The following is an 18754-nucleotide window of genomic DNA, read 5'->3' on the forward strand; positions in this document are numbered from 1 at the left end:
GAGAGTCACCACTTAAAGATGAGACCACAGGCTGGAGACCAGAAGGAAATAATAATTTTCAAGGCAATACGATAGTGAAAAAAACTTCTCCTTTCAAGCTGCATAGAAAAACTTTGTGAAAGATACCTTGGAAAAATCATACACTAAAAAAATTGATGACTTTAGAAAAGTCATTGGTTGCTGTAGTAAAACAATGATGCTCATACAAAAGATAGGAAAAACATGATGTTTATTTTTCCTTTTACTTTAAAGGGCTATTTGTATTGTGGAGAATATTAAAAGCTCTCAATTTATAGATGAAGAACCACTTCTGAGGAAACTATTATGTAGATCTAAAATCTACAGCTTCGGTTTCCTGTGTAATGGTCAGACTATAACAAATTCTGAAAAACCTGAACTCAAATACAGGTTTGGCAATGCATGTGTATTTCTAGTAAAAAAATGTAAATCCATTTAATATTTGTATATTATGGAGTTTATGTTTAAAAAATATTAAGTGTAATCATTTACGCTTGCCGATTCTCAAAAAGGTTTATTCTTCCAGCCTGTCTTCTCCACCCGATCATGATTTAGAAGAATGATGATGTAAAAGAGTAATGATGTAGCATCCCAGCTATTCTTCTGGGAGCAGACTGGGATGTTCCCATAAGATTATGACTTCCATGCAGGACTTGCAGCAAAATTGAATGGAGTGATGAAGCAGGCTCACTGAAGTTAAACAGCAGAGGTGGAGTTTTGTGTGTGTTCTCCTGCCTTCTAATGGGTGAAACGAGAACTGCTCCACAGCTCATTATCGTGGCTGCTCCGACAGGAAGGCTGAAGCCTCAGCCCTGATGCTGTGACAGCACTCTGAGTAGTCACACACAGTGCATAAACATACGGAGAACTATGGAGTTGCAATAATTAAGCCTATATTAAATTAATACAGTCTATTCAATAATATTGCACAATGGTTTAAGTTTTTTTTCAGTTTCCCCTTTAAATGTTTTTACATATGAATCTCAGAAAAAACCTCCAACATTAATTTAATACCTTACACAAAATCTTGACATCACAACTACACAGGACATGCACATTATGTATAAACCATGGGAAGCCTTGCATCAGGCCAGAACCGTACATGAGGACTGCCACCAACTTACAGAGTGCCTGCCTCTAGTTGTCCTAGGACGGAAAGACATTAATACTTTTGGAAAGACCTCCACATCTTGTATTCCTGGCTATTTAAATATGTGTGAACATACAGCCTTCCATCATATCTACAAAATGGGCATTAATTTACTGGATATCTAGCTATGTGTGAAATGGCAGGGAAAGTGGAGATACTGCTAACGTGGGCCATTTACAAATAACGGAACAAGAAGTCAGAATTCATGAACAATATGTGACAGTGTCCAGGTCAGCCACAGAGCTTTAATCTCTGTCCTAAAAAATGCTCCTGATAAAGCAGCCCCAGACAGCAGAGTGCAATGCCAGCCTTGCTTTTCCAGAGCCCACACAGTCCTGCTATGCTTAAACCAAAAAGAGATCAAATTCCTCTGGGGCTCTGAAACAAGAAAGGGCCGGGGAAAGGGGATCTAGATGGAAGTATAACTAGAAGCTACTTCCTGTGTGATGAGGACCATGCAGTTATTCACTTACAGTCTGCTTGTATCTGAGAGTAAAGCCGGCACTTCTGTGGAGCTCTGTACTTCAGTTTGCATATGGATGTATTCTTGCACAGAAACCACAGATGGGATCGCTTTGAAACCAGGCTGAGTTATTATGGGGTTCTTTATGTTAATCATGTGTGGTACACATATTGAGGAATTATGTCATATCTCATCACCTTGTATGTACATGAAACATTGGACTTTTTTCAAAGCAGTGCTAAACTTAATTATACATCTGCAAGATTTATGACAACGTTTCAAGAAAACGCACATCACTTTTTCTTCCTCCATATTTCTGTTCCATTAAATCAGTCATTAAAGACAGGTACTCCTCAGTTATAAGCCACTAATTTCGAAATATAAATTAAAACATAGCACATCCACAGCCAAAAGTGAAGGGCTATTACACTGATGACCTAAAAAAGGAACTAAGTCTAAAACAAGAAAAAAAATCCCTTTTTTGTAGCTAAGCATAACTGCTTAATAATAATTAAAAAAAAAAAAAAAGAAAAAGAAAGGAAGGGAGGAAAACTGGGTATTTGGGGCTAAGTTATTTGCAAGAGTTCATGAGACAATCTGCCAACCCACAGGTATGAGAATTCCCATAAAGCCTCTCCTCATGCTCCTAACAAGTATCCATCTAACTACATGCATCACTTTTTTTCCCCCACATGTTTTCTATTGTTACTGAAGTTGTTTTATTACTTTAGGCCATGTAAACGTTTGCCTGAGGCTGTTTTACAGATACAGAAGGGAATACACGGCGCATGGTAGTGTATTTAGGGTCCTCCATTTTCTCTCTTTTTTTCTTTAATGAGGTTTACTAGCATGTGAACAGATGGCAATTTGAACATGCTGAGAATACCAGTGAGTTCAGAGCGCTGAGGAAATACAAAGGATGACTGTAAAAATAAATCATAGCGCTCACAATTACATGAATATTGTAATTATATTTCTGCTTATGGCATTGTAAGGTTTATTGGTTTTAATTCAAAACAGAGAGCCAACCTGAAGAGTCTACCTTTCAAAGTGTTACACTGCTTTTGAATTGCCCCTGTCTGCTCCCCTGCCATAAGAGACAACTTGGGGTTTTTTTTTGGTCTTTTCAACACTCATGCTGACAGCTGAAAGCAAAACCTGGCTACTTTCTCCTATTTCTGGCACCACCTTTCTCCCCACCCCCCCACCTTTTTTCGTTTCACTTTTACTATATCAGGTCGCTCAAACAAGTTCAGCATGGAGGCAGTTGCTCCACAGAGGGGATCTTGCTTTCAACCTCCATGTGTTTGAGACCACAACAATGGCTCTCCCAACCTCAAAAACTCTCCTTGAGGCAAAGGAATGTTTTGCATCAAGAGAGAATGCCCCGGGAGCTTAGCAATGGCTTTGTGGGAAGAACAAGAAAGAACCATTTTTGTTCTATTTATTTGTAAAAAATACAGTATACATATTCAAGTATTTTTGATGAGCCTGAAGGGTAACAGATTTCATAGTATAATATCTGCTCAAGGGCTTTATTTTAATGTAACAACAGATGGTTTTACTTTTAGTATAAAGCCTGTACTATTACTGACCTCGTCTTTCTCTTCAAAGGGATTACACTGATTAGATATCATTTTCTCTTCTAAATCAGACTGCTGCCTCTCAGAAGTAAGTGGAAAGGCGGCCTGGTCTGAAGGAGCCTCCAAGGTGGGAAGATGCAACAGGGCTCACTTTGCACATGGGTGCAGGCAACGGGCAATGACTACGGTGCACAGGCAGCCAGCCAGGTTCCTCAGCTTTTCACTCTTCACTTTTCCACTATAATTCATTCCTCAAAACAGTCTTCATTTGCATGAATACTTAAAATATGCTTTTAATCAAGAAATTAAGGGTATATCGCACAAAGCAGGCATCACGACAGCAACTCTAGAACCACTGAAATCAGTGATGAAATGCTACCCTGATCTCAGCAGTGCTGGGATTTTGCACCCCCCCAAGTAAGGCTACTCACCTCTTTTTTCATCGACAGTAGATACTGCCTGGATTAAAAGCGGTGCATTGGATTCGGTATACTCCACAAACACCAGCAGCAGCTTCAGCGCTGTCTTTACCACCAGGCGGAACTGGAAGAAAAGAGAGTGTGACTTGTCATTCAGCGAATCACAGCATTTCCAGATGTGTTAAATAACACTGGGCAAGATGCAAGCGCAGCGATCCAGATCTGGTAATAACACACGAACGGAAGAGATTAAGCTATGCCAGGACCAAAAAAATGAAAGATGGCCAGTTGGCTGAATATTTCATTCATCGGACAGTGCTCTCCAAGGGAAGTGTCAATAGTCAATGAATCCAAATGAAAGGTTAATGCTGCCACATGTAATAGAAAGTTGAACATCTCACCTATGCGTGCACCTATGCATATCCCCAACATTGCTGTCCAAAGCTTGATGTACACAGAACCTACTGAGCTAAGAATGCATATGTTCTTCTATTTCTCAACACAACATTTTTTTCCCCTTTTCACTGAGAGCTTTTCATGCTGTCAAATTGCTGTACCATGGGATGACTCTCTCCTCAGGCTTTCTTCTTTTCTTATAATGTTACTATTTAATGCTTATTAAATAGATCAATATTCCCTATTTACACAACTTGGGAGAAAGTGTGATTAATCTCCGACTATCCCACCCTGTCATGAAATGTGTGATTTATTGGAACTGAGCATTCTACCTGCAAGCTTTCAAACTCAGTTTTTTGTACATCCCCAGGAGTGTGAGCTCAGCAAAGACTCAACATTGGTGAAATGGATCTACTGGAAATCTCCAGCCAAACTCTTATCAGTTTCATCACAGATCTCCCATTTCCAGAGAGGATCATTTGACTATTAGATAATTTTCAAAGCGCTGAGCAAGAATTTTTAGGGACTTGCTTGGCATGATCAGGTATATGAAAAAACAACTCTTTACTTAAGGGAATATTTGGAGTTTTTAATAAAAGGAGATGTGAAAGAGCAGGACTTTTTAATAGGCAGGGATGTACATGCCCAGTTGCTAGGGTTTTTACTAGGAGAATTGATTCTAGATCAAATCTGCTATATCCTCAATCTAAACAATGGAGTTAGAGCCAAATAAAAGGTGATACATCACTGTGCCCAGAAACACAATTTCCAGCCTACTGTGATTGAATCAAGCTCCAGAAAAAGAGGTACTTGTAAGTTTACTGTATTTTTCTGCTACCTTGTTCTGCAACAAATCTATCCAACAACGTGTAAGATTTTTAACAAGACAGCTACAGTAATATGGTCATTATTCTCTGCTTTGCCATTTACAGATTTTTAAATCTACTTTAGGAGGCATTCATGTAGAGATAAGCCATGCAACAGAAAATCCCTGTCTTTGACTCATTGCATTAAGTTGGTAGGCACTCTGAAACATAACTGCCTGGTCATTAAAATGTCTCACCCAGGGGGAAAGAAAAAAAAACCAAAACATTATACTGTACTGCTAAACTGTTTCAGGGATATATACATATGTATAGTTTGTATCAGTATTACTTCATTCCCATTCCCACATTTTTTCAAGTCTTCTCAACACGACTCTCCTAAGAGGCAAAGAATCACTATTAACCATTTCACAGATGCACTCAAAGACAGCGACTGTGTCTATACTCTGAAAAAGACTGCAAGTGCAACAGGCATAGAGTCAAGCTGCTGCGTTCACATTGCCACTCACAGAGATGTACTAGGGCTCACTTCAAGGTAATGAGCTAAAATGCAGATTGCTGCTATAAACACAGAGTTTAGTGTGAACAGTAACCCAGGTATTTCCCTAGCTTCTTGGGTTTTACCCACTGGTGCTGAACTGAGTTTAATGCACTGCAATGATAATACTAGCAATGCAAAATCTTCTGTTGCTGAATCTAGACTCTTTCAGACTTGATGTATCATCAAATCAGTTACTTTTAGGGCTGACAGCCAGGAAATCCCAGGGACAAACCTGGCTAGGTCCCATAAGATGCTTGGTTAGCCTAATTTGCAGTTGTACTGCTGCAGTGATACCATAGATACATGGGGTAATCAAGTTATAGGAAATTGAAATCTGATGACACAAAAACACATCACTTCTCCACGATTGCACTGGTCATCTATGCATTTGCCTTTCAGGCCAATACCAGAATGTTTCTGCTCTGCAATGACATTTCCCTTGTTAATCAAGTTTGATTGTTTAATAGACATACTGAAAGAATTTCCCACAAGTCTCCACTTGTTTTGTAAAGTTACTTTGTAGAACAGGAGTTACCAGATCACTGTAAACAATTCTAGCGTTAACATATTTCCCAGATAACCACTGGTGTGCTACCTAGTAATCTGATTCAGGATCCTTCCCCTAGAAAGGAAATCTTGGATATTACTTTTGATGGTTCTTAAAACCTCAGGGCTTGGCCACGTGGTGACAACGGGATGCATTTACATGTAAGTACTCCATGGCAAAGTTCCTATATGTTTCCATTTGACAGCTATAAGTGGGGGACATGCCGGGCTCATGTCTATTTTTGCAAATCTCTTTTTCTTCCGGAAGGAAGGACCTTTTGCAATACCTTTGCTCTAACCTGCTGGCCACGGCCGCTGCTGTAATAAGGAGCTAGTCCCTAGGCACCTTGTGTCTGCCAGGCTGCTAATCCTGTGAAGCCTCAGGGCAGCCCCCTGCAGTTGCACCAGACTGGGGCTCAAGCCGGTTGATTATCTGGGTGCTGTCTGCAGGTGTCAACCTCCTGTGCTTAACAAGCTAACAGATGACAGCGTAAGGAATAAACACCACCCAGAAGCAGTCCTGGAGAAAAGGAGTGATTAGAAAAGCTAGGTTTTGCTTGTCATTTAGCTAGTAGAAGGACACTGTAAGTTCAGTTTCTCAAGTGGCAAACGTTCAGGGCTTAGCCAACTCCTCACAAAATAGTCAGTTTGAGACCCCTGTGGGCATTTTAAGCCTGCATGCTGCTTTGGACACCTTGGGTAAGTACAAAACCAAAATACTGCAGTCCTAGACTAAGCTGCACAATGCCTACACTGGGAACTTACTAGCTACCTGTGACCCACACAACCTTTGCACACATCTTACAATGGGGCTTTTTAATACTGCTTTAATAGCGCTTCTTGACAGAAGCAGGCAATCGTCGAGCAGCTGCGCTGCCCCTTGGAAACTGGAGTCTCCAGCCAGCCAAAGCCCCTCCAAGACATCTGATAGCCTGGCACCCCAGACACAAGGAAATTCCAGAGCCTGACATACATACACTAAAATCAACTCTAATTATCCACCATGGCACCAAGAAGTCTCTGACAGGCCTGTTCCAGGGACAGTTGCTGCCAAGACCCATGTGAAGCATGGTGTACTTTCTCACGTGGCCTCCAATATGATGTCCCACCTGTTAAACGATCTCTTCATGACCCCCTGTGTGCCTGACCTGCCTGTAGCAGCTCATGCATACTGCTGCTGACACGTTAAACGTCAGATATTGCAATGGGAAGGATTTCAACCAAGACCAAGAATGACTGAATACCACAGCTATCTAGAAAGTTTCCATTTGTGACTAACTATGATGACTGTCAAAGTGGGAGATCCTCATATCTTCGTGAGTAAATTATAAAATGTGTTTGCAGGGCATGCCTTTTCAATTATTTAAATAGTAGACAGCTACATTGCAAATAAAATAACTGTAAATCTCAAAACTGGGAGATCGCTTAACAGGAAATAAAAGCAGCGATTCACTGACTTTCTTGCTTCTCTTTGTGAAGCCACGGGAGTTTTTGCCAGTCACTGGTATCATTTTATTTCACATCATGTACCCAGATGGCACAGCAATGGGAGCAAGAGAAACAAGTTTCATATTTCATTCACGAGTAGGTGAATCACTATTTGTTTGAATCACTGTTAAAAACTTCATGAAGGCTTTTAAGGCTCTTTCTGGGGTTTACCAGACTCTCATTTTATATTGAAGACGGGCACAACTGCTTTCTGAATCAGCTTCAAGAGAGTCACAGTTCTGTTAAAATCCACGGGACAATCACACTATTACTTCAGACAGAACTAGATGTCAGATGAGCAATAAAAGAGGTAAATATATTCTGTGCTAGTCCAAAAAAAGTCCTAGTATAATCATTTTGCAAAATTGGTTGTTGCAATTATTTCCAAATCTCCTAAATGTTACTGCTTAGTTAAAAAAGAAGGCTGATTGAGGCAATATATACACCCACTGGCTCGGTAAAGTGATGTTTTAACAGTTCTGAGATTAAATCAGGATTTTTGAATGTCAAACACTGAAGTATCAAAACTTTTACTAAGTTAGAAAAGAAAGTCATATTGTGTTTTTGTATCACGTGCGAGCCAATTTATAGAGAGGAAATGACGTTAGCATCTTCTGGCTAAAGATAAGATGTAGCCAGCAGTGTAAAAGGAAGAAGAAAAATTACCAACCTTTTCCCTCTGACTTTCTTTATGTTATACAGTGGAGTTTGGCAGTCCCTTTCCTTTTTATCTGTTTATATTTAGGCAATCGGAAACGTGTTACAGACCCAGCCAAAGAGACCACACAACAGGCTGCAAAACTCATGTCTCATGGAAAGGCTTGTCCCAGTTGTAAATCACTTGCCAGGAAAGGCTTTAGCCTTTACAAAGAATGTTGTCAGGAAGTTCATTGACTTAGAGACCAAAGCAACAGTTGCAAAGTTCATATTTAAAAATTCAGGTTGTTTGTTCATATTTAAAAATTCAGGTTGTTTGGTTTTGGGTTTTTTTAAAAAGGAAGAAAGTGAAAATAAAATTGAGTAAAAACTTAGTATTTCACTCAGGGCAATGTAATTACTTCGGATTTATGCTATTCGAACTTAAAGGAGAAATGAGCATTGGATTTTCAACTAAAGATTTACTATGGCCAAATCCTCCGAGGCCTAATCCAAGCATGGACATGGCCTCGCAGGCTGTGTACTCATCCTGTTGATACGACATGGCCAGGCAGAGCTGCAGCTAATGAAACATGCAGTGCAACGTGTGTCCAGCCCCTGGTGAGAGGTGCACAGGAAAGCTGAAACCCTTCTCTCTTGTGGGGTGCAAAGATGCCCCCGACTTCAGATCTAGTGCTGCGGGAACAGCCCTGCAATGTCGCTCAGTTTCATGTTTCACAAGGGGATAAAACCACCTTCTGTTCACAAGAGGAGGAAAGATCTTCCTGGAATGGAGGACTTTATATATATACTTAAATAAAATACATAAAATATAGTATATCTACAAACCCCCCATATTTATTATAATAAATAATTAATGTAATATATGAAAGAAATATATAATAATGTATTATAGTATATAACATAATAATATTATTTTTCTTTGTAGTAAGCAAGGAAAAGGAAACAAAAATATTTCCTTCTCATTGTAGGTGAACAAACCCAGTTCCCTCTTCCTCATGTATCATGTGCTCTACCCGCTAATCATCATGGTGAACCCCTGCTGGACTCACTGCAGTAGGTAAATATCTCTCTTGTACTGAGCAGCCCAAACCCAATGAAGTCTTACCAGCACCAAACGCAGAGAGGCATTTCGTTCAACTTGGTGGCTACTCTTCCACCAACCCAGCCTCGGATGTGTTTGGCCTCCTTTCACGCAAGGGCACACTACTAGCTCTTGCTCAAATTCATATTCTCTTATCATAGAATCACGGAATCATAGAATCACAGAAAGGTTTGGGTTGGAAGGGACCTTAAAGATCATCTAGTTCCAACCCCCCTGCTGTGGGCAGGGACACCCTCCACTAGACCACATTGCCCAAAGCCCCATCCAACCTGGTCTTAAACACTGCCAGGGAGGGGGCAGCCACAGCTTCTCTGGGAAACCTGTTCCAGTGCCTCACCACCCTCACAGGAAAGAATTTCTTTCTAACATCTAATCTAAATCGACCCTCCTTCAGCTTGTCCTATCACTACACTCCCCCATAAACAGTCCCTCACCATCTTTCCTGTGGGTCCCCTTCAGGTACTGGAAGGCTGCAATTGGATCTCGCTGGAGCCTTCTTTTCTCCAGGCTGAACAATCCCAACTCTCTCAGCCTGTCCTCATAGGAGAGGTGCTCCAGCCCTCTGATCAGCTTCGTGGCCCTCCTCTGGACTCGCTCCAACAGCTCCATGTCTCTCCTGTACTGGGGCCCCCAGAGCTGGACACAGTACTCCAGGTGGGGTCTCACAAGAGCCGAGTAGAGGGGCTGGATCACCTCCCTCGACCTGCTGGTGCCACCTCTTTTGATGCAGCCCAGGACACAGTTGGCTTTCTGGGCTGCAAGAGCACACTGCCGGCTCATGTTGAGCAACTGCTGGCTCATGTTGAGCATTTTATTTATATCTTATTCAGAATGAGTAGACAGAATTAAATGGTGTGATGCTAAAAGAAACATCTGTAGCTTTCCCTGATATTTTAGAAGAGTTACCAGGACTCAGTACCCTTAAAGGGTAATTTTCAAGGAAGAATCACAGGCAAATAAAAAAAAGAGGCAGCAAAGGAAGATGTACAAAAAGTGCCAGTTAAAACCTGCTGCGACAAAACTTAGTCCTAACAATATTCACCTTGAGCTTGCAGCATTACTGCCAAGGCCATCAGAAAGAAGTACAGGACGTTTACTTTACCTATCAAAAAGTAAGATGTGCATAAACAAAAAAGCATTGAGTGCCTCCTGGGATTTCTTATGAAGCTGTATGTTCCATATATTTCTATATCTGTTGTTCCCAACCTGCCTCTCCTGTTCAGACAGGGGAGTCAGACTAAAGCATAGCTTTGGCTTACATGTCTCTGGATGATTCCCATGAGATGGGCAAGGATAAAATTGAGGGGGAAAAAAAAAAAGTTTCTCTAGAGGAGCAGTGATGAAAAGTATCTTGTAACATTTCCAAATTATAACTTGGGATTCAACCAGGGTTTATATCCAGCCCTTTGGTTTCCTGTCATATTTCTTGTTGCTAATAGTTCAAAAAGCTCCTTCAGCACCTGGTAAAACTACAGATATACTCACACACACTTCCATATATACAAAGAGACTAATATATATTAGAAGAATATACATACTAGAAGAAAACCTTGTTTTCTCTATCTACTTGTTTGCTACTATTTTAGCTTTCTATTTTACTGTTGGTTTACATGGTATTAGAAGCCTCATGGGTGTGCTTCAACTTCAGCTTTACAGGACACAGGCAATGAGAGCTGTGCGATCTGTATGAAAGAAGGTTTGCCTCTAACAACTGCACAACACAATCTTATCTTACTAATGCTCTGGTATAAGGTGTCTGTATTTTGTGGCAGTTCCCAGAACCGTGCCAGTTTCTTTGTTCACTTTCGTTCCCTGGAAGACAAAAATACACCTGGAACAGGTCCACCCTTGTTCTCAGAGAAACATCTAATCTTGAAGTCAGGTTGAAATCAGAAATCTGATGTTGAAAACAGATTACGATGAGGAAGGACAACTGGATAATCTTATGTTGGCATCCCTTTACAGAGCACAGCTTCAGTAGAAATTAAGGTGTTTACAGCCCATAAACCAGGATGTGTACAAAGTGGAAGGAGGCTGATCTTATTTTCAGTGCCAGGTATGTGCATGAATGACATAATGAAAGCCCTTTGCCAAGGATGCATATCTGTAGCCAGTCTTTTAGAAACATAATTTACCTGACACATCTGACATCTCAGTATTTTCTGATAAGTATTAACTTTCTTGAATCTCTGGAACAATGTCATTCTAGTATTTCACAAGCTGTTCACCCATATTTATGCAACAAGGATACTTCCACTGCAGCCAGCATCTTACTGGACCTTTCCCACATCTGCACGGCAAAAAGCCAGCCAAGAACTCCAGCACTGGGTGCACAAGCAGGGAGAGCCACTGCTGGTACCATGACTAAAGACCAGCTATCTCAGAAGTATGCAGGGCTGGCTATACATGGGAAAGAACCCGTAACATCTATGGCAAGAGCAAATAGCTTTGTAAACGTGTTGTACACAGTGTTTATGTAACCCAGACAAAAAAATATACCAGAATGGGGGTGTGGCGGTGTCAAATAAGCAAGGGGAAAGACATTAGGGGGTAAAACATTTGGAAACCCCTGTTACTAGGATTTGCAAATGACTTACAGAACAAAGGAACAAACCAAGTTCTTTCTATTCTCTGACTCTCCTCTCAAAAACTGACATTTGAGGTCAATTACTTCATTCCGAAAAAGGGTGACAACTCCATTTAGTAATCCCATTCCTTTCTATTCATAGCTCCTGAATGAAAGAGTGATCAGAAAAAAAGAGATCCTTCTGCGTCACCTGAGCCAAGTGTTTCTAGTCAGCTTAATTTTCCATCTAAACTTTAAGGCAGCCACTTTTAAGGAGAATGATGAAAAATTTAGAATTCTAAACAACTTCTCAAATGAGTGTAATCACCTTTTGCTAGAAGGGAGAAAGATTTCATATGCGCTGGGACCTTAGAAGCTGCTTTTGAGGCTGCAGTGAGGACGTGCCAATTCCTCCACTTTCGTACTAGAGAGGCAACAACTGCCCAAGTCACGGGGTGTGCGGGGCACGTGGAGGTATGACAAAGCCGAGATGCATGGGAAGCAACAGTTAAATACAGTGTGTATAAAGTATGTGAATAACCCCAATCTAGGCACTGAATATTGTTTACACTCAGGCATTTTATTTCATTAGGACTGTGACTATTAAAGGATATATGTATCTGTGGGTTGCTATACCAGTTGCACAAATAAGAATATGCATGATGCCATGTCTATTTTAAGCATTGGAATTTTTATTAGTTGGCATATATTAAAATAATGCTAGACCTCATTTTAATATTCAGCCATTTTCACTCAAATTGTCAAAGAGGGATGTTTAAATAAGGCAAATTAACTGTTGTTAAGTGCTTTGCAGGCTCAGGACTGAAGGTGTGGACATTGCAGACAGGTGAGTTAGATCAAGATGAAAACCCCTATATGCTTAGATGCAAGATGCTAAAAAATTATCAATTAAACAATAGCCTTTTAATTCTGAATGTTCCTTAAAGTTTTTCTTTCTGCAGAGCATGTAATGCTAGGGATGGCAGAGAAATGCATGCATTTACTATTCTTAAAATTAAATTTCTCAGAACTTTGTAAACGTACTGGATAATGATTATAAGGTCTGCGCACTGTTACATATGTGGTGTGTATCTGTCATTTATCTGTGGTGAGATTTTTGACATGAAGAGAAAGAAGGCCATTAAAAAGAAATTAATCTGGCTTACCAACAAAACACAGGGATGAAGAAGTAGTGACTAGTGACTGGTCAACAGGAAAAAAAAAAAAAAGGCCCATGCCTGGAAATGATTATTTACATCATCAATCATGGTCCAGAAGTAGAAGGGGGAAAAACGAAAAAGATCTGTACACAGAAGCAGGCAATTCATAGGACAAATCAAAACATGTTATGAGGCCAATGTGGCCCTCAGATGAATCCATGCAATTCTGATGGGAGCTTTAAAAGAATATATTGGGGGTAGAAATTGGTTCTCTATTAAGCCATTTGTAATGAAATAACAATGTAGCTACATTTCTCATGCAGCAATCACTGCGTCATACAAACATGGTTTAAAAATCAAAGTGCTGCAGAGCCTGGAATGAGCCAGGAGATGCTACAGGGTTTTTCAGGCATTCCCCTCTCCCCCTTTTGGAACACCAATGACAATCTTCCCATGAGGAGGGGAAGTGACTTTCTCATCCCATGAAATACTCTAAAATTACATTTTTCTTTGTCTAAACCAATTTTTTTCTTTGTTTTCCAACAGGATGAATGGAAGACCATTCATAGCTTTGCAAGACAAAACACAAAGTGAGAGAAGTCTTTTCTTGTTTTCCTCCCCTGCAACCAGACCATCCCCTCAGTTTCTCCTGTAAGAACTGTCCATTGTGTGAAAATTACACATAACTATTCAGCCAGAAAGGATGACGGGACAGGACATGGAAATTACAGGATATTAAAGGATCAAAACTTCTTTAGTCTCAGGTGACTCTTGAGATGGTGTCATTGCACCTTTGTCAAGGGCTCCAACCACAGAGCTATTAGGTTTTGAGCATCTTTCTCTTTTTCTCTTTCAGAAATTGCTGAAACAGAAAGGTTTGGTTTCAATTAAATTTTAGCTTTTTCCATTGCAAAACACAAAACAAAAATATTTCACTGGAAATTTGCCATCAGCCTGTGTCCAGAACAGGAATTATGCTTCACTTGTAAAGATTTACACTAAGATTTTCTTTTCTTTCTCTCTTCAAATTGTTCAGTTTCATCATACTCAACCTGTTGATGGGATTAACCCTTCCCAAACACTGGTGTTTTCTAGGACTCCAGCCAAATGAACACCATCAGTACATCCAGACCTGCCTTCTGTGTCTGGGTAAGGATTGTGATTATATTATCTTAGATGAGGCATAAAACAATTAGCTTGAGAGAAGCGACAGTAATGTGAGAAGCAATTTCTGCTAAATCTCATGCCCGCATGTCATGTGCTATCAAACAGCTTTTGATGAAGAACAGACATTTTTCTTCTCTTTCTTCTTCTACAAACATGCACCTCAAACTGTTTATATATACCAAGGGGTTTTCAGCATTTTTATGCTATGGATCATAGAGTAAGATTGTCTAGTAAAGTCTGTTCCTTTCATTAGATAGCATAAGCTTTGTTGGGCACACATTAAACTATCCTGATGCAAAAATAAAAAAATACTATGATGTGTATGCCATTCTAACGCAACTTAGCATCTGGAAACACACTGTCTGACTAGGCGATTTTTCAGTAGTTACTGCAAATGCATGACCCAAAGATCTATAGGTCTCAGCCAAAGTAGAAGTGTGTCCCACTTTTTAAACAAGAGTGGTCTTTAGGAATCAGTCACACTCCTATTAAATAACATTTGCATTTCTGATGAGCAGAAAGAATGAAAAATAACCTTGTCTCTCTTGAGACTCTCTTGTTGTTCAGCAACAGACATAACTGTGATATTTCATGTTTAGGTAAAAAGAAGATAAGTAGATAACAAGCAACAAGAAACCACAGGTAATTAGAATTGTACGTAACAAATTAATTTGCAAACTAAAATTTAACCACTCGGTACTGTTATAGGGATCACAAGAACTGTGCACCTACATAGGAGAAACATGATTAAGGCCATTTGGCATGCTTCTCTCTTTTTTTTTTTTTTTCTTGTAATGATGCAAGAATTGCACGCTGAGCCTTCCCACCAGCCCTCATTGATGTATGATGTTAGCCTTGAACTACGCTGTCCTCAACAGATGGTCACTGGGCTGAACCTCTGGCAACAGGAAAGGTTTGGGAGAATGGCAGTTTCAGCAACTTCTTTTCCTTGGGCAGGGCCAAGCTGATATTTCCTTAACTGTGCTCCAAAAAAACCAGGAGAGGAAAAGAGGTTTTATGAACTTACTTGCAGACAGGACTTTCTCTTGAGTCCCCTTTCCAAAATCCCCTTCCTATCACACTATTCTAGCTTTGGTTATGTGGCTGAGTGACATCTTGGTTTGTGAAGGCATCTAATGCAATACAATGTCACTGTACTCAAGACAAAAGGCAATCGGTTTTAAACAGAGAAGAGATTAGATAACCTGAGGCTAAGGTAAGTTACTGATGTATTACTTATCTAATGCAAAGCATTTAAGGATCTGAAAGCCATCTACAATTAATCAAGTCATGCAACAGTTCTGTGAAGCACACTGTGATTCATCACATTTTACATATGGGAAAGCTGAAGTGCTGTGACCTTAAAAGGCAAATAGAAGATGTAACATTGCATCTTATTTCCTTTTTTTAAGCCACCAAGTAAATATTTGACCAATGTGTATTTTCAGAAATAATTTAAATTCCAAATGCAGGCATTAGATTTAAGATTAAATCACTACTGTATCATCTGCATGAGTGCTTATAAACTATGTAGAACGAAGCCCATTTGCTCCATATCAATTTTCCTTACCAAATCACCTTCTTCTGAGACCCATCTCCTATCATAGCCAGACCTCTGATTTATACAGGTTGGCCTGTAGGTGATGCAAAAAAGAATTTCCTCATGACACCAGCAGAGAGTGCTTCACAAGCTTCAGACCTGCAGTACATTTGACATGGGAACTGTGTACAAAGCTGCATCTCAACAGTCCAGAATCTCCATGAAGTTAGTTTTCCTCCTGACCAATGCACAGAACAGCTCAGGTGGAGCTCCAAGGTGACCCTGTCCCTGACTGTGAAAGTCATCACCAATAAAATGTGTGGCTCTGCTGAATTATGGTCAAAGCCAGAGGAAAACAGGGAAATATGGAAACTATCAGAGTACCTTCTCTCAGAGCCTCCTTACAAAATTAAACCCACTCAAACCCACAACAGTCACGAGGAACACTCTATTTTCACACTTGTTCCCTTAGAGAGCTGTGCTGTTCCTCCCACTATCCCCTTGTAGACTAACTCTTCCCCATAACTATGGGATCTGCCCCCTGAATTCAGTCATATTTGACAGAAATTGAGCTATGTTCCTATTCAAATTGAAAAACTGCATTACAAAAGACCCCCAAGTCAGCATTCTCATCAGAGAAAAGGAAGTTTCCAGTCATTTTGAAAGGAGGCCAGCTAGGAATTCGGTCCTCATAGAGCCTTCCACCAGCCACACCACAGGCTGCTACCCGTACCAAAGACAGGCACGGGACACATGACAGAACTGATGGTACCGAGAGCATGTGGGATGGGAAGGAAAAAGCAAGGAAGGAGGAGATAACAAATGGCTTCATTAGTTCTACTGCTCATGAAACAACTTGCTAGAGTTAGTGGCCTTGGCGATGTCCTGTTTAAATAATATCAAGGTTGAGTTCAAGGGCCCTAGGGGAAAAAACTATTTGAGTCTGCAAGTACAGTGGAAAACTACTCTGTTATTATTCTGTGGTTTTACGCATGTGAAATTTGTTCTTTCAACAGTTCCATTAAAAAGCACTCATATTAAATACCAAAACTATGGCTGGGTTTAAATAACTTCACCTGAAAACCCCTGTAAGTTTAATGATATAGTTGGCAGTCCTTTTCTGACACTGGACAATCTCATAGACAATATTTCAACAGCAAAACCTCAAAATCAAAACAACCTATGTATAAAATGCGTGGAAGTGGTTGAAGATAGTTTGTTAATAAAGAGTCCAAACTACAATATATTATCTATCACAACATCTTTCTTAAGCAAATAATTGTTAACAGGTTATCTTTTTTAGGCGCCCTAAAAAGCAACATAGTAGTGGTTTGAACTACTGAAATAATAAAACTGTTGAAAGAATACCATAGATAAAATTATGGAAAAAACCCCATCACAAACTCCTCTTGAAAGAATAACTAATAAAGTAAAACTAGAGAAAGGAGATATATATTCCACTTATTACTGGAATGGTAAGAGTACTAGTATTTCACTGTATGTATGGACTGAAGATTTTTCTCTATTCTCAAACTTCTGAGTATTATCAGGCACAAAAAGGAACCCAGAATCAGTGGTTTGACTGCAAAACCAGACCCATTTATTTACCTTTGGACAGCTTGCCAAATAAAGTTAATGAATAAAGCTGCTTTCTGAGGAGCATCTAAACATAACAGAAGCAGTCACATTTTTCCAGCAATCACCCATTTGCCTCAGGTTTCCAAGTGTGGAAAAGGTGGCTATCATCACATTTAATTCATATAATCAGTATAGTTCTGATGCTTTTTTCTACATCTCAGGACTCCATGATGAAATGAAAAATGTAACTGGGCCCAGAGAAACACCCAGCGTCCCATGTGGTGGGTTTGTGAGCTGAGTGGCAGCATCTTCCACACAGCTAGCATCTAGAAACCTGATTTATGGGGGCACAAATCACTGCATATCAGCTAAGTCACTGCTGAATTACACAGTGCTAGCAATTTCACATTATTCTAACTCCCTTCTTCATTAAAAGAGGACAGAGATGGAGATATTTTAAACTTTGGTTTTCATAAATGCTAGCAGGTATGCAACTTCTGCATACAACTGGAGAATGGCAAGATGATATGAAGTTATTATGGTAGGCAACATTACTCTCATACCACAGTGGTAACTATTTTGGAAGAGACATAAAGTTCAGTGTTCAAGGAGATAATCTAATTCCTCTATCTCAAGCTACCTCCTTCCTCTAACTTGTATCAACCAAACTCATTGCATCCACTGTCAATTTTACAGCAAATCAAACAAACATACGAACTGAAGAGATGTATGCTTGGTTTTGAATCACAGAAGAGAAAGAGGGGCAAAGAGACACACAGACACCCCCCACTCCCCCCGACTCCTGCTTGGATAATAAAAATGGAAGTGTTTCTATACAGCACTCCTCCTGGTAACGTGGGAATGGCCTCCCAAGTACATGTTGGGGTTAAGTCTCACCACACTCATGTTCACTTGTGTTTCAAAGGTTTGCAGATTAGATAATGTCAACTTCAGGTTCATCAACATCCTTGAGAGGACTCTGATGTCCAGATTCATCACCATGTCCAGATCCCAACTCTAGTAAATTTCTTTGTTAGAACTCATGAAAAAAGATCTGGCTTTTGCCATTTTTTCATAGTATAAGACATATGTATGTGTGTACCACTACAGCAGAAAAAGGAAGAGGAACCTTGGGTGATTCATAGAATCACAGAATGATTGAGGTTGGAAAGGACTTCTGGAGGTCATCTTGTCCAGCTCCCTCCAGAACCACCAAGAGCTAGTTGTCCAAGACCATGTCTAAATGATTAAATGTGACTAAATGATAACAGCTTTACCAAGAACATGAATAACAAAATGGATACCCCTGGATTTTTATTTTAAAGAACAATTTGGTTTTTGAAACCAGGCATCTGCAACTTATTTTCTGTTTCTTTCTCACACACCCATACCAACCCCCAAACACATATATACTGAAAGGGACATCAAGGTGCAAAAAGATCCACAACACTTGTTATTTTCATCAGATCACAGTCATCACCTAATTTCAGAATAACAGAGCAATCCAACATGCATTAAAATTCAGACATCCAAACAGATACCCCAAATGTACT

The 18754-nt window shown here is 39.9% G+C and overlaps 1 protein-coding gene across 12 annotated transcripts in view; it reads right to left on the minus strand.

Annotated features, from left to right (window-relative positions):
* The window catches only part of FHOD3 (formin homology 2 domain containing 3), a 427406-nt gene that overhangs the window by 133532 nt on the left and 275120 nt on the right, over positions 1–18754 (minus strand). For all 12 annotated transcript variants that reach the window (XM_075744719.1, XM_075744713.1, XM_075744720.1 and 9 more), the window contains exon 7: positions 3646–3757. In XM_075744719.1, the coding sequence (XP_075600834.1) occupies positions 3646–3757 (112 nt within the window). The remainder of the gene's footprint in view (positions 1–3645; positions 3758–18754) is intronic.

The sequence above is a fragment of the Balearica regulorum genome, chromosome 2, assembly GCF_011004875.1.
Source record: "Balearica regulorum gibbericeps isolate bBalReg1 chromosome 2, bBalReg1.pri, whole genome shotgun sequence".
Taxonomy (NCBI): Eukaryota; Metazoa; Chordata; class Aves; order Gruiformes; family Gruidae; genus Balearica; species Balearica regulorum.